Genomic DNA, 27,661 nt, shown 5'->3' on the forward strand with positions numbered 1-27,661 from the left:
TAGATTGGGAATTGAGGACTGAAATACAAATATCAGCTTGATTGTTACTCTCCATGGGTAGGATCTGAAGAAGTTTTGTTTCCCTTATAACTTGGAGAAAGTAAGCATTTTAAAATGGGCATTTGTGAGTAAGTTAAATCAAAAGTAATAGATCCTTGAGATAGCCTGGTGGTACTGTGGATAAAATTGTTGTGGGTAGAGTCAGAAAGAACAGATCAAACATGACTTTAGGCATTTAGGCTTAAGGCACATAGGCTGTGTGAATCTGGGAAAGATTCAAACTCGTTATCCCAGTTTATTCACTGAAAAATGAAAATGATAATAATTCCAGCCTCACTAGGTAATTTTAAGGATACAATGAGTTTGTAAATCACTTTGTAACTAAATGAAAGCCATAAAGTCATACAGTTAAATGGTTTGAAGAGGCAAAGAAGAAACTGGTCTTATATACAGAGGCAACAAAAAACATGATTTCATGGAATGTTTCAATCATCCCTTATTATAGAATGAAGGATAATTATTCATGATAAGGGAAAGAGAGACACCAGAGTTTTCTAGATTAAAAAAAAAGCTTTTTGTATTCATATCAAGGACAGTTTCTTCAGGAAAAAAAATGAAGCTATTGGGACTGGTGAAAAGCATAATGGAACTGTCAAAAGTTATAGCCATGTAAAGAAAACTTTATATGGAATCCCTCTAATGGAATCTCTGGTTTAAGGATAAATAAATAAAAATAAATAAGAGAATATGGAAAGATGTCTAGTGATTATTTAATAAATTGTGAAGACTAGTAAAGATAGAATACTTATAACCAAACATCACCATCTAGGATAAGATAATATAGGGAGGGATAAAAATGGCATTAAAGAGAACAAAGATGAGAAATAGCTGCCCAATTGGACCAAGAATATAAAGAGATTATTATTTGTTCTAAAGGAGACACAATTGTGATGGATAAAAAGATCACCCAAAAGTCATAGTGCTATTTTCAGCTTAAAGAGCTATAAACTATACAAGACTTTTGGGACACCTAGTATATGAAAGTATCTGAAAGAGAGAGAATATATGAAAAATATATCTTATTGATAATTGAATAATATTAATAAGCAGATGACTGAGAAAACATTAACAATAATTAACTTATGCCTACTTTTTCCCCAATATAAAATTGTTGTATGCAACATCTATATACAATTCAAGAATATCTTTCTTACGGTTATTATGAGGGAATAAGCAGGGTTTGAAAAAGACAGTCAACAACAGGCCCTAGCTTTCTCATTCTGCAGTTGACAGAAAGATACAGAGATTATAAGATCCCATTTTATTTATTGTTTGCCAATTATGAAAAAGTATTTGATTTGATTGAGCAAAAGAATACTTAAAGGTCTCTTTTTCAGCAAATATCTCCTGTGCAAAATCAGTCTAAGTTGCTTAGAAAGATATAACAACAAAAATAATGATCCTTTGATCATAAACATAAAGAAAGACATTTTTCTGTTGAGCCATTTCAACCATGCCAACTCTTTTGGACCTCATTTGGGGTTTTCTTGGCAAAGATACTGGAATGAACTGCCATTTCCTTCCTCAACCCATTTTACAAAATTGACACAAACAGCATTAAACTACTTGCCTAGTGTTGTATAACTTAGGTAAATGTCTGAGGTCAAATTTGAACTCATGTCTTACTTTCTCTCACTGTACCATCCACCTAAACCAGCATCTGTATAGTGGCTAAAGGAATTCACCACTGTGATAAAGGAGATGCCATAGAGAGTCCAAGGCAAATTGGATTTCTTGGTGAATAATGAAGTTTCCCAGATGATCCTCTGGGAAATTTTGCCAGTTGCATCAAAAACTGGGATATTGCAGAGCCTCCTGAGAGAGCTCTATAACTACTAAAAAGTTTTTGCAAACAATCCACAAGGGAAGGCCAAGTAGATGAGGAATGTCTGTTATACAAATTATTTCATGCCTTTATGTCACAAACTTACAGTTTGACCCAAATGAGTATATCTAAGTAAGTATATCTGAGAGAAAGAACAAAGATTGATCAATTGTTTCCAGAAGGAGACAACAGGCTATATTGGCTTTGAGAAATGTAAAGCTCCATTAATTACACCAACTTTCCTAAGGAAACAAAGGCCCATTTTTAATGCACATATTCTTCAAGTATTTGATGCAAATAATGCAAATATCCAGTGTTATTTCTAGTAAGACATGCAGAACAACACTTCCCAAGATTTACAAATGAATATTACATGCAGGGGAATAGAGATATGCTTTGTAGTTATTACCAAACTACAACATAAACAATATGAAATTTGGAATTACAGAAATTAAATATGGTTATCATAGAGTAAGGGTGGGGAATTAACAAGTAGATAGTGTTCCTTTGCTATCCTGATAATGATAATGTAGGACAAGGAAAGCTCCCAGCATGTTGGGCGTAGCCCGATGGCAAACTTTAGGGAGAACATGGACAAAAGTCACACAAGATATTCAGACATGGAGGATTTGCTAATATATTTAGAGGTAGAAAGGGATCCTTAAAGGTCATCAGGTTCAACCACCTTATTTTATTGATAATGAAACTGAGACTCAGAGAAGTTAAGTGATTTGTCTAAAGTTACCCAAAGATTCATCATATGAGACATAATTTAAGCCCAAATCTCAGATACTGACATCTGCTTCCTTTCAAGGGACTTCTAAACAGATCCATTTGAATAAACCTGAACATCTTATCACAAGGAACCCCAGCATGGGAATTTTTCTGTTACAAAATATGCATTCTACTTGGCAAAAAAAAAAAAAAATGGATTTATCCTAAGATGATAAATAGATGGCCTGTCCCAATAAGATAGAGCTAAAGCAAGATATCAATTGTCACCTCTTTTATTTCATGTAGTTCAAGCTTATTGGAGCAAAAGTAAATAAATAAATTGAAGATGATCTACAGGTGGGAGGAAAACAAATTATCAATTTTTACAGAAGAAATGAAAATTTATTTAGAGTCTAAAAATCAAAATAAAAATAATTAAAAATAAAACAAGCTTCAACAAAATGGAAAAAGATAAGATGAAAATTTCCAAATTTTTTTACATATTACCAACAACATGAAGGAAAAAGAGATAAACAATAGATATTCTATTAAAAAGAACTACAGAAATGTACTACATTTAGACATCTAGTTATCAAGACAAAGAAATTATATGCATACAACTATAAAAACACCACCTCTTATAAAAATAAAGATATCCTTAAATAAATAGGTATGAATTATTTATGATTGAGACATATCCACATCATAAAAAATTGGCAATATTAGCTAAATGAATGTACTTATTAAGAAAATTTTGAGAAGTCCTGAAAATACAAATATTTAAACAAACTTTTGGTGAAGCTGAGAATTGGTCCAACCATTACAGAAAGCAATTTGGACCTACAGCAAAAAAGCAGGTAGATTTTTTTATACCTTTTGACCCAGCTATACAATGCTACTTTGTTTATGTCCTCAAGGAAATTCAAAAAAGACATGAAGGACCCATAAATGGAAAAAAAAAATTGTATAACAGCACCTTTTCTTACAGCAAAGAACTGAAAACTTAAAGAGTGTATCAATTGAGGAACAGCTAAGAAAATAATAATATATAAATGTAATAGAATATTATTGCAGCATAAGAAATAGCACAAAGAATAGCTTCAGAGAAACAAAGGAAGCCTTTTATGAATTAAAGTTGGGAACAGAATAAAGAAAAAAATTTATAAAATGATTAATTCAAAAAACAATAATTCAACTTTGAAATACTTAAAATTAATGTGTTGAAGACTGATTTCAAAAGGCTGATTGTGAATCTTAATATTCATTTCTTGCCAGAGAAGTTAAATCATAGAAGTGCACAGACCAAGAAAAAATTTTCACATATGAGTGATGTGTGGATATATTTTTCTTTATTATACTTTTCTTTGTTATGACCTGCGGTTCTTATTAGGGGTAGCTAGATGATGCAATGATTACCAGGCCTAGAGTCAATAAGTCACATCTTCCTTACTTCAAACCTGGCCTTAGACACTGACTAAATGGGTGACTCTGGGAAATTCACTTAAGTTCTCTTACATCAGTTTCCTCATCTGAAAAATGAGCTGGAGAAGGAAATAGCAAATCATTCCTTCATCAAGGAAACCTCACATTGGATCATTAAGAGTAGGGCACAAAAAATGTTTGTGGCAGCCCTTTTTGTAGTGGCTAGAAACTGGAAATTGAGGATGCCCATGAATTGGAGAATGGCTGAATAAGTTATGGTATATGAATGTTATGGGATATTATTGTTCTGTAAGAAATGACCAGCAGGATGATTTCAGAAAGACTTGAAGAGACTTAAATGAACTGATGCTGAATAAAATGAGCAGGACCAGGAGATCATTATAATATACTTCAACAACAATACTATATAATGATCAATTCTGATGGACATGGCTCTCTTCAACAATGAGATGAATCAAATCAGTTTCATTTGTTCAATAATGAAGATAACTAGCTACACCCAGCAAAAGAACTATGGGAAATGAGTTTGAACCACAACATAGCATTTCTACTCCGTTTTTGTCTGCTTACACTTTTTATTTCTTTCTCAGGTTATTTTTACCTTATGTCTAAGTCCTATTTTTCTTGTGCAGCAAAATAACTATGGATATGTATACATATATTGTATTTAACACATACTTTAACATATTTAACATGTATGGGTCTACCTGCCATCTAGAGGAGCGGGTGGGGGAAAGGAGGGGGAAAGTTGGAATAGAAGGTTTTGCAAGGGTCAATGCTAAAAATTACCCATGCATATATCTTGTAAATAAAAAGCTATAATAAAAAAGACTAGGGCACAGCTAAACAGTGACAATTAATTTTTATTAGAAATAGATAGATTTTATTAGAAAATAGAGGTATTTTGGGGAGGGAAAGGAAGTAGGAATACTAAATGGAAAAAGGATAAAAGGATGAAAAGACATTAAAGAAAGATGTATAAAGTACACAAAAGAGAATTGGTATCCAGAAAAAGTCAGAGAGAAGCACAGTGTGGGAAATAACTTCTTAAATGTATCCTATATCTTTTTTTAAAAAAAATTATACATGATACAGATTCACATGTCATATAATGAAGAAAAAAAACATCACCAAAACACTACCATTTACAATTTTGTGTAAAAAAGGTACTCAAGTCAAGAACTTCTAAAGTAATTTCTGTTTGAATTGAAGATTTTCTCTGAAATAAATCTTCCATTTACTACAGAGTCAGAAGAATCTTAGTAAATGAAAATGATGGATTTATCCCCTTGAAAGCTCTTCTTCTCTCTTCTTTCCCATCTGGTAGAGCAAGGAAGGAATACAACGGTCTTTATAGGCTAAATTTAAAAAATACTGAACTTTGTTGCTATTGTTGTAATTCTCTGTTACTTTCTGACTTGAATTACACCTTCTCTTATAGACAATGGAAAAGCGAATTTGAAAGACTTAATAAATGCTCTACAGAATCTGAAAGGTAAGTGGAAAACTTTTATTTGTTCTCAAATTACTAATTCTCTTATATTTCCAATTTACTGATTGTTTCTCTATCATGATTCCCAGTTCTTTATATACAGCCACCCTAGAGGAGGCAATTCACCAGACCCTGTTCTGTAGAAAACTTCAAAGCTCTTGGACAAAATATGTACATTAGCTATCTGCTTTATCAGAATCTATCAGCCTTGACCAATTTATTCTTTACTTTGTGCTAAGGAGGTTTCTTTCAAAATATTTGTCAGAGTCTCTTAGACCAATATCATAGGATCAAACCATCTTCTTTCCAAGTTCTTCCAATGACACTCCATATGTGTCCTTAGAATTTTGTATTATCTCACCCACAAATTAGGAATGAAGAATCCAATTCTGAAATTCATATAATTGAATTTACACATGGGTTTTATATAATCTGTCAGTCTTGGGCATAATTCTATATTTTTCGTATTTATCTCACACATGTGAATTCCTTAAGGGCAGAGACAGTGCTTTTGATTTTCCTTTTATTACCAGGACTTTAAGACATTGTCTTGCATGTAATAAATACTTGTTGACTTGACTTGATTTTGAATTTTTATGGTTTAAGACAGTGCCTACCATATAATAAGGACTTAATGAGTGCTTTATTGATTATATTATTCAATTTTCTTATTTCTGAAGGAGGGAAAATTAATATTAACAATCTGGACAAAGTTCTGGAAAAGCTGGGGATCCAGCTTACAGATAAAGAAATGGAAGAACTATTGAGTAACCTGCCAGTTGATGGTAAGCATTTCTTATGTTCCTATTTGCTTTGGGGAAAGACATTTCTTTCCTGTCTCAAATTCTAAAGAATCCTATTTATATTCATAAGAAAAAATTTCCTATACAAAAAGCCTATCAAAATGAATGTTTAAATATTATTTCTGGGTGAACTTTCAAGTCAAGAGTTTCCACAAATACCACTGAGGTAGAACATAAGAATGGAAGACTGCTGACTCTTCACTACAGTCCTTCCCTGAGCTGTCTGATGGCCATCTTTAATGGGACAAGCCCAGTGTTACAGTGATCAGGGAATCCTAATAAGCCAGAGAAAATTTTCCATTACTGGACTTGGACTCAAGAAAAACTGAGTTGAGATCTTCCTGAAGAAACTTACTGGCAGGGCAGCTAGGTGGTGCAGTGGATAGAGCACCAGCCCTGAAGTCAGGAGGACTTGAGTTCCAATCTGGCCTCAGACACTTAACACTTCCTAACTGTGTGACCCTCGGAAGTCACTTAACCCCAATTGCCTCAGAAAAAAAAAAAAAGAAGAGGAAGAAGAAGAAACTTACTGGTATGATCCTGGACAAGTTACTGATCCTCATCTGTCTTTCCTCAACTGTGAAATGGGGATAGTAATACTGTCTACTATATATGGTTGTTCTAAGAATCAAATTAGAATATACATAATGTATATGGATAATGTATATGTACATACATACATACATGGATAATATATATGATATATATGTGAGTGTGTATACTATATTGCAAACTCCAAAGTATTATGTAACTATTACTTCAAAAAATCCATGTTTACAATGGTCTTAGTAGTCTAAGCAGATTGCACCCAGCAATATCTAACTATATTTCCTCATCTATCTTTGGCCAAAATAAGAAAAAACCCTCTAATGTGCAACTTTCTGAAGATGATCCCTTATCTACTTAGCCTTATTAGTCTGGCAAATGAAGCAACAGATGATATATTAGCAAAGTGTTTAAAAATTTTAATCTCACTATGATTATGGAAGACATATATCTAATAAGCTGACTAAAAATTGACGTGCATTTTAAAAGATAAATCAAGGCCTCTAATTGGACCAAAGTTCATGATTTCAGTAAATGTAGATATAAATATAGATAAGAACATATATATGGGGCAGCTAGGTGGCTCAGTGGACAGAGTAACTATCCCTGAAGTCAAGAGGACCTGAGTTCAAATCTGGTCTCAGATGCTTAACACTTCTCAGCTGTGTGACCCTGTGCAGTTCATTTAACCGCAATTGCCTCAGCCAGAAAAAAAAGGGAAAAAAAATATATATGCATACATAAAAAGTATGTGTATGTGTGTAATATGTACATATTGTAATGTGTGTGGTATTTACACATGTAATGTGTGTGTTTGTGAGTACATGTGTGATATGTGTGTATAATGTATGTATTGTAATGCATGTGTGTGTATATGAATGAGAGCCTATGCTATTCTGACTAGTTGACAAAGGCTATAAATTTTCAGCGCTTCAGGAACTTATGACTACAATATATTCCCTGTTCCAACATATTCTCTAATTTCTTATACAGCTTTTGACAGCCATTTGTGCCCCTCAAAACAAAAGTGAATACTGTATTTAATTAAATTGACATCTTCAAATGCACAATGTGAATGTGAGTTGAGAGGTGCAAGCAGAGAGACTGTAAAAGGAAAAGTAATGAATCTTAGCATTTGACTAGATGTGAAGAGAAGGGAGTAAGGAAAGAGTTGAAGATGGCATTTAGAGTATACACAACTGTTAATGATTCCTGTAGCCAAGTTCTCACAGGGTTATTATTGTAAGACTTAATTTTGTCCTTTATCACATATTTGACTTGAATAGCATAAACATCTTCTCTAAATTCAGTGCTTCAATTTCTGGCCTTTAACAAAGTGATCCTCCTAAATGGAATTGTTCTTCTCCTGGCGCCATACTTATTTCCACCTGAATTTAACTGCTATGTAAGCATAATAATTTATGATAAAATTATATATTTGTTTCCTCATAGGCAATATCTGTTTCACACTTAACCAATTAGAGAAAGCAAAGATACATGAAATATTAACCACATACAGGATTGTGGTCAGAACATTGAAAGAAAAAACCTAGCATATCTTTTCCTTGTGTTATTTTTTTAAAAAAGGCAGTTTCTTAGTCCACAGGAGCATACTGGCAGGAGACACAGACATGGCCTAGTCTAGTCCCTTCATTTTATAATGCAGAAAATGGAGAAGAGATAGGAAGTGCCCATTTCTCTCTATATTACTGTCAAAATGTTCCAAATCTCATATGCCTAAATAAAATGTCCTATTAGAAGTTCTTCTGGTGTTCAGTAGCAAAGAGAAGATCCCTGAATGATTGTGTGAGGTATCTTAATGGTACAGTATGTATAGGTCTAGATGAAGAGTCAGGGAGACCTGAAGACAGAATCTTAGACATGAACTAGCTGTGCTTCTTAGGCAAGTCATTTAACCTTTCTGAGCCTCAGCATCCACATCTGTAAAATGGACATGATAATAACATCAGTCACTCAGGATTGTTGTGAAAATAAAATGAGTCAGTCTATGAAAAATATTTAGAAACCCCTAAATTCTTATGAAAATAATGCTACATTACTATTACTATTATTATCATCAATTTACACATTGAGAATTTTTTTTCATTTCTTAGCTAATTATTTTAAAGAAACATCTAGAGATAATAGGATAAAATTCCAAGGTAATTGATTGAGTTCAGAGAAAAATGTTAAATTCCTCTGACTTATCTCATAATTTCAGAATGTAATGTAATATAATTTTTTGAGGTTCTGCATCCCCAAGTCTCTGTCTCACTTGTGCTTTATCTTACAGCTGATGAGAATGTTGCCCTCAATGAAGTTATGGATCAAGTGAAATATATTAAAGGTGAGTGTGAAGTTATAATGAAAAGGTAGGTGAATGTCAACATCACATTTTTCAGAAAAACCCATGAAAAGAAGCATGACATAGTGGGGCCCTTACTAGCTGTGTGGGGCAAATTACTTTCCCTTGTAGACATATATATAAACAGTATATATAAAGATAATTGACCTGCACTGATAGAGAAAATCAACTTGCATGCATTTATTAGTTGCCTATTATATCTGTGCTAGGCACTGGAGAAACAAAGGCAAAAACAATGCAGTGGTCCCATATCGGAAGGAAGTTGCTTTCTCTTGGGAGAAACATATATATGCAGAATAGGTACAACATAATTTGGGAGGGAGGGCTCTAACAGTGGGGGAATCAGGAAAGCCTCCTCATAGAAGGCAGAGATTGTGATTTATTCTGAAGTGGAAGTAAGGAGGAGGAGAATGGGGAGCAGCTAGTAAGATAAGAAAGAGATATGGAAGGCCATGTGTGAGGAACACAAGCTAGGCAAGGGAAAGACAGATTGGGGCCAGGTTCTAAAATCCATAGAAATGGGAGTTTATGAATTTGATCCAAGACATGATCAGTAGATATGTGTTTAAAGAAGACTATTTTGGCAACTGTGTGGAAGAAGAATTCGAGGGGGAGATTGAAGCAGGGAGACACCAATTAAGGTGCCATTGTAACATTTCTTCAAGCAGTGATGGGCCATGATTTGAACTTAAGGTGTGGTTGTGTGGATAGAGAGGAAAGACGGTAGATTTGAAAGATTTTATGGAGGGAAAAATGCCAAGATTCAGGCATTTTTTCGATATGGCGTGGGATGTAGGGAGAAAGACTTAGGAGTCTAGGATAACAATTGTGACATCAACAATATCTGTTGTGGATAAATTATGAAATGGTCATCACTATTTACATACATTTGCAAGCTTCTTAGATTCTCTTCAGTTTCTTTTCTAGCAAGTATTGAATTTCCTATGATGTAAAATATTTTCTGGCTCTATACTTTTCCTAAGATTGTGACAGACAACATTCTAGATCACCTAGCCATTGGTAAAGTATGGATTGCATTCAGAAGAATCAAAACAATTGGGATAAAGGCAAAGATAATCAGACCCTACTTATTAAATACATCCATGCAACTTAAAGCATCACTATTTGGCACTGGTCATCAGACAACTGTCTGATGCCCAGTTCACATTCCCCAGTATTCATTCAACCCAAATGTATTTGCCTGAACCAGGAAGAAAAATTTTTAATTCTGAACACCTGACTTTCCATAATTTATATGTAGACTCACCTTGAATAATAAATCTCCTCTCCTTATTGAATTTGGAGACAATAAGAGTCGAATGTTTATCTTTCCCATTTTAGAGTCACTAGATATTCCCCACATTCCCATTTTTCATCATTCTCATCTTTTATGAACAGAAAATATTGATGCTCAAAACGAAAAAGACTTGCTGAAGGACTTGGGGATCATACTCACAGAAGAGGAATATCAAGATCTCATAAAAGACTTACCAATTGATGGTAAGTATTCCAGATTACACTGTGCCTATGAGCGGAACCTGGGCGTGTGTGAAAATGTCTGATACTTTTTTTACTTGTTTCTGCTCTATTTTATTTATTCACTATTTTTCCCCAGTTACTTTCAAAATATTTACATTTGGTTTTAAAATTTTTGTGTTCTAGGTTCTCTCCCTTATCCCTACCCACAATTAAGAAACCACTTGTGCAATTATACAAAACATTTCCATAAAAGACAAGTTGTAAAGAAAACAAAGATCTCCTACCCTAATGAAAATAAAAACCCTCAAAAAAAAAAAAAAAGTTGAGAGACACACAGAGAGAGACAGAGACAGAGAGAGAGAGAGAGAGAGAGAGAGAGAGAGAGAGAGAGAGAGAGAGAGAGAGAGAGAGAGAGAGGAAAGAGTGACTGCTTTAATCTATATTCAGAAATAATCAGTTCCTTCTCTGGGCATAGATAAGATTTTTTTATCATATGTCCTTCAGAATAGTCATTGATGACTGTAGTACTAAGAATAGCAGTCATTCATAGCTGGTCATCCCAGAACATTGCTGTTACTCTGTATACAGTACATTTCACTTTGCCTGAATTCATGAAGGACATTCCAGGGTTTGGTTTTATATTTTTTGTCTTGAGAGCATCCTGCTCATCATTTCCCACAGATCTATTATATTCCATCATAAACACACATCACAGTTTGTTGAGCCATTCCCCAATTAATGGGCATCCCCTCAATTTCCAATTATTTTGCCCTGAGAGTTGCTTTGACTGTTTTTTGTACAAGTAAGTAATTTTTTTTTCTTGAAACTCTTTTGGTATTCGTGACAAGTAGTGGCATTGTTAGGTCAAAGGACATGCGTGAATTTATAGCCCTTTGGGCACAAATCATATCTTTTGATCATTTGTCAATTGGAGCATGGCTCTTATTTTTTATAAACTTGACCCAATTCCTTCTATGTTTGAGAAATAAGGCCTTATCAGAGAAGCTTGCTTTGAAATTATTTTTACAATTATTATTGCTAACTGTATTTCCCCCCACTTATTCTTTCTCCTTTCACTTTGACCCTCCTCAAAAAGCGTTTTGAACACTGATCAGTCCCTTCCCCAATACACCCTCTCTTTTATCACTTTCCCAGGGTAAGATAGTGAGTTTGTATGTTATTTCTTCTTGAGTCAATTCTGATGACAATATGTTTCAATTTTTTCCTCTTTTCTTCCCCCTCTTCTTTCCCCTATTCCCCTCGACTATAAAAGCTTTTGCTTGCCTCTTTTTATGGCAGATAAATTCCACTTCTCCCTTTTTCTTTCTCCTAGTATAATACTCTCTCATCACTTAATTTCATTATTTTATCCCTTCATATTCAACTCACATCTGTGCCCTCTGTCTATATATACTCCTTCTAACTGCCATAATAATGAAAAAGTTTTAATGAATTATAAGTATCATATTCCCATATAAGAATGTAAAGAGATAAACTATATTACATCCCTTATATATCACTTTCCTAATTACCTCCTATGCTTCTCTAGAGTCCTGTATTTGAAAATCAAATTTTCCATTCAGGGCTGATCTTTTCATGACAAATGTTTGAAAATCCTGTATTTCACTGAATGACCACCATTTCTTTTTAAGAATTATATATAGTTTTTCTAGGTAGATGATTTTTGATTGTAATCCTAGCTCCTTTGCTCCAGAATATCACATTCCAAACTCTAATGTAGAAGCTGCTAAAACCTATGTTGTTCTGACTATGATTCCACTATGCTTGAATTGTTTCTTTCTAATTGTTTGCAACATTTTCTCCTTGACATGGGAGTTCTGGGATTATAATATTCCTGGGAGTTTTCATTTTGGAATTTCTTTTAGGAGATGATCAGTGGATTCTTTCAATTTCAATTTTATGTTCTGGTTCTAGAATATCAAGATAGTTTTCCTTGATAATTTCTTGAAAGATTATGTCCAGCCCTTTTTTTATTATAACTTTCAGATACACCAATAATTTTAAAATTATCTCTTCTGGATCTATTTTCCAGATGAATTGTTTCCCCAATAAGATATTTCACATTTTTCACTTTTTTGTTTTGTGTTATTATACTTTGATTTCTCATGAAGCTTCCATTTGCTCAGTTCTACTTTTTGAGAAATTATTTTCCTCAGTGATCTTTTGTACCTCCTTTCCCAAATGGCCAATTTTGTTTTTTAAGGCATTCTTCTCTTCATTACATTTCCTTTTGAATTATTCTCAATTCTTTCTCTACTGTTTCCTCTATCTCTCTTACTTGATTTTCCAAATGCCTTTTGAGCTATTCCTTGATCTGAGCCCAATTCTTATTTTTCTTGAAGGCTCTGGACATAGGGGCTTTGACTTTATCATCTTCTGACTGTTTTGATATTCCTTGTCACCATAATAATTTTTGATAGTCAGAAACTTTTTCTGTTGCCTGCTCATTTTCCTAGCCTTTTCCTAGGCTTTTAACTCTTTGTTGGTCTTAGGGTCCAGACTGGGCCAGGCAAGGCTAGGTCTGTGGCTGGGGATAGGGCCAGGTCTACGATAGTGCAACTTGGGCTGGGATTACATGCTAGGCTCCCACTTTGGTTCCACAGACCTTTTCTGCTGATTTTCTAAGGTGCCTTCAGCTGGAAAATGTTCTACTCCATCTTTTGGGGTGTTCTGATGCTCTAAAATTTGTTTAGAGTCATTATTTAAAATAATTTAGAGTAGCTTGGGAGACAGGTTGGGCAAGAAACGAATTTTTTTCTTCAAGAAAAGAATTGGCACTATTGGGAATGATGAACAGCAGAAGAAATAAATTATTTCTTAACAAGTTAGAAAGTATTTATTATGGATGTTGAGTAATCACTGGATGAGCTGTGAACAACAGCACTACTGCTTTATCAAGAAAAAAATTCAGAATATTAAAATACAAAACTTTTTATTACAATATTTTGAATATGATGTTTGAATATGACACATAAAGAATATATGAAATAATATTAAGTTATGAACATAACAGTGGGAAAAGACATATGGCATATGATAATTAGGAATTATTTAAACCAGGATTAATAATGAAAATATAAAATAAATATCAAAAAATACTTGGATGGCCATTAAAAAGCAGAACTTTAACCATTATATATCTATTGCCACAAGAGGAAAACTAATGAGCCCAGTAAGCACTTTAGTCAGGAAATGTTTGACTCATATATCAAGTGAAGAAACATATCAACATTAATTTTAGATAGTAAACTTGTTAGTAAATTTCAAGGAGAAAAATGATGGACATAGATATGAAGAAATATTGTCTCATAAAGCATGGTGAAAATGTCAAAAGTTATACCAATTTAAAAAAAAAACTTTGTATGGAATCCTTCTAATAAAACCTCTAATGCATTTAAGGATAAATATAAAACAATAAGTAAAAGAGCATGCAAAGATGTCTAATGATTAGTATAATAAATTATGAAGAGTAGTGAAGATGGAATGCTTGTAACTAAACATTACAATTCAGCATAAGATTATATAAGAGGGATAAAAATGGGCATTAAAGAAAACAAAGATGAGAATATATGCTCAATGGAACAAGTGAACAGAGAAAGTATTATTTGTTTTAAAGGAGACATAATTATAATTAAAGAGACCCTCCCAAAAGCCTTAGTGCAGTTTTCAGCTTAAATTACAATAAACTATACAAAGACTTTTGGGACACTTATGAAGGAATCTGAAATAGAGGGAAGATATTAAAAATATATATCTTATTGATAAATTGAATAATAATAATAAACAGATGACTGAGAAAACATCAATAGTCACTGACCTATGCCTACTGTTCCACTAACAAAAAATTGTTATATGAGCCATATATAAACAATTAAAGAGTATCTTTCTTGAGGGTTTAATAAGGATCAAATAGGTGTTTGCAAAAAATAGTCAGCAATGGCCACATCTTTGTCATTTTGTAGTTGACAGATGCAGAGAATATAAGATTCCATTTTAATTACTGCTTGACAATCATGAAAAAGCATTTTATTTGGTTGAACTTGAAAATCTCTTTTCCAACAAAGCTCTCCTGTCTATGTGCAAAAATCATTTGGGTTCCTTGAAAGATACAACAGGAACAACCCTTTTCAGTGGTCTTCTGATCATAAATATAAAGAAAGACATATTCCCTATTGAGTCATTTCAATTCTGTCCAACTCTCCTGGACCTCATTTAGAATTTTCTAGGCAAAGATATTGGAGTGAACTGCCATTTGATTTTCCAGCCCATTTTACATGACTGAGGCAAACAACATTACACTGCCCAGTGTTGCACATCTAATTAAGTGTCTGAGGCCAGATTTGAACTCAGGTTTTCCTTATTCCATGACTCACGTGTCCTATTCACTATACCACATATCTAAAGTCAGGATTTATAAGTGAAAAGATTCACCACTGTAATAAAGGAGATACCATGGAGAATCCAAAGTAAATTGAGTTTCTTGGTAAATAGTAAAGTCTTCCAGGAGGTCCTCTTTGGAGATGAAATTTTGCTAGTTGCATCAAAAATTGAATATTGCAGAGCTTCTTGGGAGAGCTCTGTAACCACTCAAGAATTTTTACAAACACTCCACAATGGGAAGACCAAGTAGAGAAAGAATTTCTATTACACAAATCATGACATGTCTTTATATCACAAACTTAAGACAGCTTGTCCCTGAGCAAGTTTATCTGGGAGAAAGGACAAAGATGGATTAGTTCTTCCCAGAAGGAGCTAGTAGACTATATTTTAGCTTTGGGAAATGTAAAACTCCATTAATTACACCAAGTTTCCTGTGAAAACAAAGGCCCATTTTTAATACAAATGTTATGCCAGTGTTATTTCTAACACTAACACTAAGTAACGCAGACATGGATTATCACCCTTCCCAAAATTTAAAAATGAATTTCACATACAGGGAAACAGAAAGATGCTTTATAGTTATTACCAAACTATAACACATAACCAATGAGAAACTAGGAATAACAGGAGTTAAATATGGTTATCACAGGGTAAAGGTGAAGGGTTAACAGGTAGATAACGAGAGTGCTCCACTGTTATCTTGATAATAACAGTATAAGGCAAGGAAACCTCCAAGCAAGTTAGGTGGTAGCCCTATGGCAAGCTTCAGGAAGAACATGGACAAAAGTCACATGATATTCAGACATGGATGGTTTGCTAATTTATATAGAATTAGAAAGGGACCTTAAAAGTCATCAAGAAGATATATATATTTTAGCAAATATATAGAACTAGAAGGGACCTTAAAAGTCATCAAGTCAAATCTTCTCATTTTGTTGATAATAAAACTGAGACAGCAAAGTTGAGGGATTTGTCTAAAGTTACACAATTATTTATCATATGATTTATTTAATTTAATTTAAACCCAGATTTCAGATTCCAAGTTTAGCACTTTGCCTTCTGCATCTTTTTAAGGGACTCCAAAAGAGATGTATTTGATTATGAGGGAATCTCCCTCTGTCAGCTTTTCTGTTTGAAAGTATGCATTTTATTTGGCAAAAAATGGGGCTGTCCTAAGATGTCCTAGGATGATATATAGCTGTTCCAAATAACATAGGGATAAAGCAAGGATGTCAGTAGTCACCTTTATTATTTGATGTAATTCCACCTATTGTATCAAATAAATAAATAAATAAACTGAAGAGCTACAAGTAAAAGAAAAAAATTAGCTTTTTTTACAAATAAGAAAATTTGTTTAGAGGAGCCTAACAATTAAACTAAAAACAATTTAAAAATTAAAAACTGCAGCAAAATAAAAAAAATAAATTAAAACTATGCAAATTTCCAAACTTTCTTTGTGTTACTAACAACATAAAGGAAGAAAACTTTAAAATAGGTAAAATAACTTTACAAATGCAATATTTTGAAGTTTAGCTTCTGAGATTGAAAAAGAAATTATATGCACACAAATATAAAAATAACCTTAATTTTTTAAAAGATACAATTAATTAAATAGGTAAAAATTGCTCATGTTTGGGTCATGTCCACATAATAAAAAGAAGAGGAAATATTATACTTATTCAGAAAAATTTGAGAGGTCCATAGAAGATAAGTATTTTAATTAACTCTTGGTGAAGCTGAGAATTGATCTGTGGTGTTCTCTTCTTTTTTATAATACATGATGGTTCTCTGGGAGCAGGTTTCTTGGGGAGGTTCTCTGGAGGCAGCCTTAGTTTCGGTTAGAGTAATAATCACTCCAAATGCAGCCAGGTGTTAAAAGTTCAAATCTTTTATTGTCTTTTTCAATATAGCTCGGTTAGTTTTCTTAGAGACCTCTCTTACTCCTTGGTTCCAAGAGCTCTTGCAGCTTGTCCTTTGTCTCCTCCAGCTCCCTCTGAATCTTGGTTCTATTCCTCTGAATCCTTCGTTTTGCTCGACTGCAGTCTCTAGCTTGTCAATCTCCCAAACTGACTGACTTGAGCTTTCTTTGGTTCCGAGGGCTCTCGTTGTTAGTCTTTTGCCTCTGCCAGCTTCTACCTCTAGCTCAATTCCAACTCCTGGCAATCTTCCGAACTGACTGGCTGATTGACTAACTGAAGCTCTTTTTTATGCTCTTTTAGAGATGTAAACTCAAAGATTGACTCCTCCTCCGAGAGTGGGATTATGGGGAGGTATGAATTCACAAAGTAACAAAGTTAACTTTGTGTATCTCCTGTACTTATGAACTCCTGTGAGCTCTAATGTGTAAACTCTTAAAGATGCTGCAAACCCAAGCACACAAGCATTGCTTCCATCAATTCCATTGAGTTATCTCCTTGTGTCAAGTTCTGGCTCATAACATTGATCCAACATGCTGGAAAGCAATTTGATCTTATAGCAATAAAATAAGTAAACTTTTTACACCCTTTGGCTCAGCTATACAATGCTGGTTTGTTTATGTCCTTAAAGAAATCAAAAAAACACATACTGGACCCATAAGTAGAAAAAACTGTATAGCAGCACTTTTTGTTATAGTAAATAAATGGAAATGTAAAAGGTGTGTATCAACTGAGGGAACAGCTAAGGAAATTAAAATATATAAATGCAATAGAATATTATTACACCATAAGAAAAAGTACAAAGGATAGTTTCAGAGAAACAAAGGCAGACTTTTATGAACTGAAACTGACTGAAGTGAGCCAAGAAAATTTTATAAAATAATTACTTCAAAAAGAAAAGCAACTTTGAAAGACTTAAGATTAAAATAATGAACTCTAACTTCAAAAGACTGGTAATGAATCTTAATATTCATCACTTGCCAGAAAAGTTACAGAATAGAGGGGCAGAACAAGATAAAAATTTTCATACATGACTGGCGTATGGATATATTTTTCTATTTATACTTTTATTTTTATGACCTGGGGTTCTCTTTAGGGACCACTAGATGATGCAATGGATAGATTGCCAGGCTAGAGTCAATAAGTCACATCTTCCTTATTTCAAATTTGGCCTTAGACACTAATGAGATAGGTAATGCTGGACAATTTACCTAAGTGCTCTTGCATCAATTTCCTCATTTGTAAAATAATTTGGAGACAGAAAGAGCTCCTTTATCAAGAAAACCTCACATTGGATCATTGGATTGAAAATTTCGTGTAAAAAGATAATCAAGTCAAGACTTTGTGTAGTAGTAATATCTGTTTGAATCAAAAAGTTTCTTTGAAATAAATCTTCTATTCACTACAATGAGTTGTGTTGTCAGAGAGAAGAATCTTGGTTAATGAAAAGGGGATGGATTTGTCCCCTTGAGAGCTCCTCTTCTTTCTTCATTCCCATTTGGTGGAGTAAAGAAGGAATACAACAGTCTATACAGGCTAGGTTTAAAAAATGATGAACTGTGTGCTATTATTTTAATTTTATTTTACTTTCTCTGTGACCTGAATTGCACCTTCTCTTATAGCCAATGGAAAAGTGAATCTGAAAGACTTAATGAATGCTCTACAGAATCTGAAAGGTGAGTGGGAAAATGTGGTTTTTTTTGTTCTCAGTGATTATGTGAATTCTCTTATTCTTGAAATTTATTGATTTAGTGTTCCTCTGTCATGATTTCCATTTCTTTATGTACAGCCACCCTGGAGAAGGCAATTTACCAAATCCTGTAGATTTGTAGAAAACTTCAAAGATCTTGGCCAAAACATTAGCTGTCTGCTTTGCCAGAATTCATCAGCCCTGACCAATTCATTCCTTACTATGTACTACGGAGGTTTCTCTCAAAATATTTGTCAGTCTCTCTTGGACCAGTATCACAGAAACATATCCTCCAAATTCTCCCAATTAGTCTCCATGTGTGTCCTTAGAAATTTGTATTATCTCAAACTCAAATTAGGAATCACGAATCCAGTTTTGAAATTCATATAATGGTTAAATTTACATGTAGGCATTATATAATCTGTTAGTCTTGGGCACAATTCCATATTTTTCTAATTTATCTCAATTATCACATTAGACTGAACTCCTTGAGGGTAGAGGCAATGCTTTTGATTTTCCTTTTATTATCAGGACTTTAAGACATTACCTCATATGCAGTAATCTCTTAAAGAAATGTTTGTTGACTTGACTTGGTTTTGAATTCCTATGCTTTAGTACAGTGTCAAACATAAAAAGAACTTAATGAGTGCTTTATTGATTACAGTATTCAATTTTCTTATTTCTAAAGGAGGGAAAATTAACATTGACAATCTGGACAAAGTTCTGGGAGAGATGGGAATCCAGCTCACAGATAAAGAAATGGAAGAACTTTTGAGTAACCAGCCAGTTGATGGTAAGCATTTAATCACTTCCTTGTGTGAGTCTGAACAAGTCATTTCTCCTCAATTGACCTCTCTTTTCTTATCTGTAAAATGGGAATATGGTAATAATTCCTGCTATATAATGTTGTTCTGAGAATCAAATTAGAATATATATACTTATATATATTATATACATACATTTGAATATATATTTATAAATGTGCATATATGTACAGTATTGCAAAACTAAAAGTTTTATGTAAATATCAGCTGCTATTATTATTTCAAATGATCCCTGTTTTCACAGTCTAAATAGACTGAGCAGACTGTAACCTAAGTATGTCTATATCTTATCATCTTTTTTTAGCCAAAATAAGAAAAAAATCATCTAATATGTGACTCCACTTTCTGAAGATGATCTCTTATCTACTTAGCCTCAATGATCTTATAAAGGAAGCAACTGATGATTTGCTAGTAGAGTGTCTAAAAATTTTGATTTCATCATGGTTATGGAAGACATGTATGTTATAAACTTCCTAAAAATTGTCCTGCATATTAAAAGACTAAACAGAGCCTCCAAATGGGCCAAAATTCATAATTACAGTAAAAATAGATATAAATTTTGATATATATTTATATGTGTATATAAAATGTATAAGTATATATTTACATATTTACACACGTGTTTGTGAATGGGGTCCTACACTTGACAAAGAATATGAATTTTTCAATCCTTCAGGAATCCATGACCTTTCAATGTATTCCCTCTCCCAACACATTTTGTAAATCTGCTCTCATATCTTAGGCTGCCTTTGAGAGTCATTTGAGCTCACCAAAACAAAAGTGAATACTATATCTAAATTAAATTGACACATGCAAATACACAATGTGGGTTGAGAGATGCAAGCAGAAAGATTGTAGAAGTCTTAGCAATTGACTAGATGTGAAAAGGAGGGGTAAGGAAAGAGTTGAAGATGACATTTAGAGTGTATACAACTGGTAATGATTCCTGTAGCAAAGATCTCACAGGGTTATTATTGTAAGGTTTAATTGTCCTTTATCACATATTTGACTTGAAGAGCATAAACTTCCCCTCTAGTTCAATACTTCAGTTTCTGGGCTTTTAACAAAGTTATCCTTCTAAATGGAAATGTTGTTCTACTGAGGCCATACATATTTCCACCTGAATCATTTAATTGCTATTTAAGTATAATATTTTTATAATAAAATTATATATTTGTTTCCTCATAGACAATATGTCTTATACTTAACCAATTAGAGAGAAAGCAAAGATACATAAAATGTTAATCACAAACAAGATTATGCTCAGAATATTGAAAGAAAAAACTAGCTCTTCTTTTCCTTGTACTATTTTTTTAAAGGCTGCTTCTTAGTTCATAGTATCATATCACATCTGTGTTGGGAAACGACAGTCTATCTAGTCCCTTCATTTTATGAAGGAGAAAATGGAGGCCAAGAGATAGAAAATGGCCTGTTCTATCTTACTGCCAAAATGTCCCAAACCTCATATGCCTAAATAAAATGTCCTATTAGAAGTTTCTTCTGATGTTCAGTAGCAAAGAGAAGAGAAGATCCTGAATGATTGTGTGAGGTATTTTAAAGGTACAGTATGTATAGCTCTAGATGCAGAGTCAGGGAGACCTGAAATCAGAGCCTTAGATATGAACTAGCTGTGTCACTTAGACAAGTCATTTAACCTCTCTGAACCTCAGCATCCACATCTGTAAAATGGAGATGATAACAGCAGTCACTCAGGATTGTTATAAATATAAAATGAGTCAGTCTTTGAAAAGCACTTAAAAACCCCTAAAGCCCTATGTAAATGCCAACCATTACTATTATTATTATTATCAATTTGCAGATTGAGAGCTATCTTCATTTCTTAGCTGACTATTTTAAAGAAACATCTAGAGAAAATAGGATAAAATTCCAAAGCGATTGAGTGAATTCAGAGAAAAATGTTAAATTCCTCTGGCTTATCTCATAATTTTAGAATATAATATAATGTAATTTTTGTGAGGTTCTGCATTCCCAGGTCTCTGTCTCGCTTGTGCTTTATCTTACAGCTGATGGAAATGTTGCCCTCAATGAAGTTATGAATAAGGTGAAATATATTGAAGGTGAGTGAGAATTTATAAGGAGAAGATAGGTGAATATCAACATCACGTTTTTTCAGAAAAACCTGTGAAAGGAAGCACTTAACTAGCTGTGTAGGGCAGGTTACTTTCACTTGCAGGCAGGCTCCTAAATAATATATATAAAGATAATTTGTTGACCTGCACTGACAGAGATAATCAACTTATAAATATTTATTAGTTGCTTATTAGATTTGTATTAGGCACTGGAAAAAGAAACGCAAAAACAATGAAGGGATCCCATCTCGGAAGGAAGTTGCTTTCTTTTGGGAGAAATATATAAATAAATGAAGAATAAATATAACATAATTTGGGAGGAAGGGCACTAGCAGTAATGGAATAAGTGGAATGTAGAGGTCCAGAAGGTAAGAATCCATCTTAGGTTTTGAAACTTACAGTAACTAGGCTCATGGATTTCCCTTCCCATTTACTATAGCAGACACCCTACTTTAATACATTAATAAAGATCCTCTTGACTGTGAAGTAAAATGCAAACTCAGCTACATAATAGATCAAAGACATATCTTTGAACTTAGGACGGGAAAAGCAGTCCACAGTGGAGAGTAAAGGCATTTGGGAGAAATATACTTGAGAACATTGGTATGATAATTTCGCTCTGATATATATTACGATTATTTACATCTCTGTTGAAGTGGCCAAAATTCAGGGTTAATCATTTGCATCTCAGTAGATTGGGTTTGTTAGAAAAGATACAGAATATCAAAGAGTGTACTTTATTATTGGCTTTATAAGCATTAGAATCATATATATTTATTTATCTCTGACCAATACGTTTGAAGATTTCATAAGGAAGTCTTTCACCTGGCTCCCTCATTTTCACACCCTTATCACTCTTGGAGCAGGACGTCAACAATCAGGAAAACTTCTTCATAGGAAACAGAGATTGTGGTTTATTATGAAGGAAAAGAAAGATTCTGAGATGAAAGTAAGGAGGAAGAGAATGGGGGGGGGGGGGCAGCTAGTAAGATAGTAGAGAGACATGGAAGGCCGTGTATGGAAGCTAGGCAAGGGAAAAATAGATTGGGGCCAGGTTCTAAAATATATTGAGATTTAGAAGTATTTGATCCAGGAGAAATAAGGAACCAGGGGAGTTTACTGAGTTACACAATCAGTAGATATATGCTTAAAGAACATTACTTTGGCAACTGTGTGGAAGAGGAATTAGAGGAGGAAGGACAATTGGAGCAGGGAGACACTGATTAAGGTGCCATTATAACATCTCTTCAAGGAATGATGTACCATGACTTGAACTTAAGGTTGTGGTTTTGTGAATAAAGAGGAAAGAAGATGGATTTGAAAGGCTTTAGGGAGGAAAAAAATACCAAAATTCAGGAATTTTTTAGATATGGCATGGGATGAAGGTGATGGGATTAGATTCAGGGAACCAAAGATGAGATTAGGATTCCTGGTGGTCCTGGAGTTAAATGATGAGGTTAGTGACAGTTTTGGGGTTCAGGGAAGCAAATGAAGTGGTTTGGTTCCCCTAAATTCCCTTTAGGATTGGCATAGGGTAGGAAGTTGTGGGAACCCCCTTTCTGGCGGCACAGAGGTCCTTGGTAAAGAAATTTACAAATCAAAAAGCTAAAACTGATAAAAAGAAGTTTATTATAGGAATTGGGAAGTCAGCCTTTCCTATGCATGAACAGAAAGGCTGAATTCCTTAGTGGCAAGGTCCTGACAGAGAAGCAAAATTTCTAGTAGAGAGATCCCAACACAGAGATATAAAGTCTTTTAAACTTTTTATTTCCCTATTTAGGGAAATAGGTGAGGAATATAAAGAGAGGGTAATGTTGAAAGAGAATATCATTCCAGGGAGCAGAGGTTTCTTTGACATAGCAGGGCATAACATGTCATGTTAGGTACTTTGCGAGGATTGGGTTGTAAATTGCCATTTTTATAATAGAAGTCTTTGGCTATGAGCCGAGGCCAGCTCCAGATGAGGACTGGTGGGTAAAGTTTGAGCTGAAATATTGAATAGAAAATCTTAGAATTGAATGGGTGTTTCTCTAATTCAATAGGGTTAGAATCTCTCCAATTCTGGACTCAACTAGCCCCACCTAGGTAACAGAATGAAGCTATTTGTCCTGGGGTGGAGTCGTTACAGAGGCAGGATTTAAGGAGAATCTGTCCTTCAAGGAGTTTTCGTAGAGTTTTGGGGTCCTTTCGTCACAGGGACAAAGACTCAGGAGTCCTAGATAACAACTATGACATTAATTCCACCTATCGTGGATGAATTATAAAATGATCATCACTCTATTTAAATATATTTGCAAGCTTCCTAGATTCTCTTCTGTTTCTTTTGTAGCAAGTTCTAAATTTTCTATAATGTAACATTTTCTGGATCTATTTTTCCTAAGATTGAGACAGACAACATCATCCAAAGCAGTGGTGAAGTGTGTGGGATTACATTCATAAAAATCAAAACATTTGGGATAAAGGCAAAAAAAAAAAAATCAAACCCTATTTATTATCTACATCCATGCAACTTAAAGCATCACTATTTGGCACTGTTCACCAGACAACTGATGACCATTGATTCTTCAATCAAATGTGAACCAGAAAGGAAAATTTCTAATTCTAAAGGCCTAAGTGATTTCCATAGTTTATATGTAGACTCACCTCAAATAACAACTCTTCTCTTCTTGTTGAATTTGGAGATGATAAGGACTCTCACTGTGGAGACACTAGATATATATATATATAATATATATATATATATAATATATATATATATATATATATATATATATATATGTGTATGTACATATATACTAGTTCTCACATTCCTGTCTTTCATCATTTTCATCTTTGGCAAACAGAAAATATTGATGCTTACAACCTAAAAGATTTTCTGAAGGACATGGGCATCAGACTCACAGAAGATGAATATGAAGATCTCCTGAAAGACCTGCTAATTGATGGTAAGTATTCTAGATTACACTAAGGTTATGAGGGGAACTTGTGCTTGATTGTGTGAAAATGTCTGATACTTTCTATAAAAAGATGCCTCAGTCTACTCTCTAGAATTCTTCAATGTCAGGGTAAGCATAAAGGCTAATCAGTGGAAGATTAGACCATTTTAGCATCTAAGAAACCTAAGGAATGGTAATGAACTTGTAAAGTTTCACAGGTACCTACAGAAATATAATTAGTATTTCCTTGTGCTATATTAGATTCTGGGAAGACAAATCTAAACTGCTGCTCCAATCAATCTAGAAATAATTGGTAATGGTTTCCTTTAGATTTGGGAATTTCACACTATTTCACAGTTTCTCTACACTTTGCATGGACTATTGTTAAAAGGACTTCTCATATCACTTCAAAGAAGTAGGATGTCATGGAAAGGAGGACTAGATTGGGAATCAAGGGCTGAAATATAAATATAAGCTGTTACTTCCATGGATAGGATAGAATAATTTTTGCTTCCCTTCTAACTTGGAGAAAGTAAGCATTTTCAAAATGGGCATTTTTGAGTAAGTGAAATCAAAAGTAATTGGCCCTTGAGATATTCTGGTGATACTGTGGATAAAATGCTGTGTGTAGTATCAGGAAAAACAGATAAAATGTGGCTTTAGGCATTGACTGACTGTGTAACTCTAAGAAAGTTTCTTAAGCTCTGATTGTGCCAAGTTTCTTCACTGGGAAATGAAAATGATAATATCTGCCTCACCAGGTAATTTTGAGAGATAAAATGAATTTGTAAATCACTTTGCAACTAAATGAAAACTATAGTCATACAGTTAAATGGCTTGAAGATGTAAAGGAGAAACTGGTTGAGTTGGTCTTATCACATCAAAAGGCAACAAGAAACATAATTTCATGGAATATTTGGTCATCATATTGTAGAATAAAAGCTAAATATTCACAATAAATGAAAGAAACACACCAGATATTTCTAGACTATGTAGAAGCTTTTTGCATTCATAGTTTCTTCAAAATAATTGAAGATATTGAGATTGGTGAACACTAAAAGAAATGGATTATTTCTTAAAAGGTTAGAAAGTATTTATTATGGATGTTGAATAGTCACTGGATTGGATGTGAACCATAAGACCACTGCTTTGTCAAGAAAAATATCAGAATATAAATATACAACATTATCATTTTATTATAATATTTTAGATATGATATTGGATATGATATATAAAGAATAGCTAAAATAATATAAAGTCATCAACATAATAGTGAGAATGAGGTATATGGGTTAAACAACAAAATCTTGAATTATTTAAAGAAAGATTAATAATGAAAATGAAAAATAGACATCAAAAAAATACATGGATGGCCATTAAAAAGCAAAATTTTAATTATTCTAAATCTATTACCATGAAAGGAAAACCAAATGAGCTCAGTAAGCACCAAAGTCTGGAAATATTTGACTTACATGCCAAATAAAGAAATATGACAAATGTTAGTTTTAGATACTGAATTTGTTGGTAGATTTTTATGGAAAAAATGGACATAGATATAATGCAATATTGTCTAATAAAGCATAATACAACTATCAAAAATTATACCAATTTTTTTTTTTTTTTTTTGCTGAGGCAAGTTGGGGTTAAGTGGCTTGCCAGGTTCACACAGCTAGGAAGTATTGAGTATCTGAGGCTAGATTTCCTCACTTGAGGGCTGGTGCTCTATCCATTGTACCACCTAGCTGTCCCGGTAATACCAATTTAAAGAAAATTTTATATGGACTCTCTTTAATGGGATCTCTAGTGTATTTAAGGATAAATATAGAAGAATAAATAACAGAAAATAAAAAGATGTCTAATGATTACTGTCACAAATTGTGAAGAGTAGTAAAGATAGAATTCTTGTAACCAAACATCACAATCAAGGATAAGAAAATATAGGGATATAAATAGCATTAAAGAAAACAAAGATGAGAATAGATGGTCAATTGGACCAGATGTATAGAGTATTATTTGTTCTAAAGGAGGCAAAACTGTTTGGATAAAGAGATCATCCCCAAACTTTTAGTGCAATTTTCAGTTTGAATGGCTATAAACTATATTGATTTTGGGGACATCTGGTATATAAAGGTACCTGAAAGAGAGGGGAGATATGAAAAATATACCTTAGTAACAATACTAATAACATCAACAGTTACTAACCTATGCCTGCTTTTCTACCAATACAAAATCATTATATGAATCATCTATACACAATTAAAGAGCATTTTTCTTGAGGTTATTAGGAACAAGGAGGTGCTTGCAAAAGATAATCAACACAGGGAAAGACAATGCAGAATGTTAGAGGTTTGTGGGAAAACTGAGATGCTGATACAATGTTGGTGGAATTGGGAATACATCCAGCCATTTTAGAGAACAATTTGGAACTATGCTCAAAAAGTTATCAAACTGTGCATACCTTTGACCCAGCAGCAGTGTCTTAATCCCAGAGAGCTTTTTAAAAAGGGAAAGGGACCTGTATGTGTAAGAATGTTTGTGGCAGCCCTCTTTGTAGTGGCCAGAAACTGGAAACTGAGTGGATGCTCATCATTTGGAAAATAGCTGAATAAATTGTGGTGTATGAATATTATGGAATGTTATTGTTCTCCAAGAAATGACCAGCAGGATGATTTCAGAGAGGCCTGGAGAGACACATGAACTGATGCTGAGTGAAATGAGCAGGACCCAGGAGATCATTAATATACTTCAACAACAATACTATATGATAATCAATTCTGATGGACGTGGCCCTCTTCAGCAATGAGATGAATCAAATCTGTTCCAATAGAGCAGTAATGAATTGAACCAGCTACACGCAGCAAAAGAATTCTGGGAAATGAGTATGAACCACCTCATAGAATTCCCAATCCCTCTATTTTTGTCCACCTACATTTTTGATTTCCTTCACAGGCTAATTATACACTACTTCAAAGTCCGATTCTTTTTGTACAGCAAAATAACTATTAGGACATGTATACATATATTGTATTTAACTTATACTTTAACATATTTAACATGTACTGGTCAATCTGCCATCT

The 27,661-nt window shown here is 33.6% G+C and overlaps 1 protein-coding gene across 3 annotated transcripts in view; it reads left to right on the top strand.

The window, feature by feature from the left end:
- EFCAB3 (EF-hand calcium binding domain 3) overlaps positions 1-27,661 on the top strand; it is a 169,587-nt gene that overhangs the window by 59,003 nt on the left and 82,923 nt on the right. The window contains exons 5-12 of one of the 3 annotated variants that reach the window (XM_051994931.1): positions 5,484-5,537; positions 6,215-6,319; positions 9,177-9,230; positions 10,647-10,748; positions 18,667-18,720; positions 19,423-19,527; positions 21,583-21,636; positions 24,492-24,593. The exons of the other annotated variants lie outside the window; for them this stretch is intronic. Of the exons in view, the coding sequence (XP_051850891.1) occupies positions 5,484-5,537; positions 6,215-6,319; positions 9,177-9,230; positions 10,647-10,748; positions 18,667-18,720; positions 19,423-19,527; positions 21,583-21,636; positions 24,492-24,593 (630 nt within the window). The remainder of the gene's footprint in view (positions 1-5,483; positions 5,538-6,214; positions 6,320-9,176; positions 9,231-10,646; positions 10,749-18,666; positions 18,721-19,422; positions 19,528-21,582; positions 21,637-24,491; positions 24,594-27,661) is intronic. 3 annotated transcript variants of the gene reach the window in all.

The sequence above is a fragment of the Antechinus flavipes genome, chromosome 4, assembly GCF_016432865.1.
Source record: "Antechinus flavipes isolate AdamAnt ecotype Samford, QLD, Australia chromosome 4, AdamAnt_v2, whole genome shotgun sequence".
Classification (NCBI taxonomy): Eukaryota; Metazoa; Chordata; class Mammalia; order Dasyuromorphia; family Dasyuridae; genus Antechinus; species Antechinus flavipes.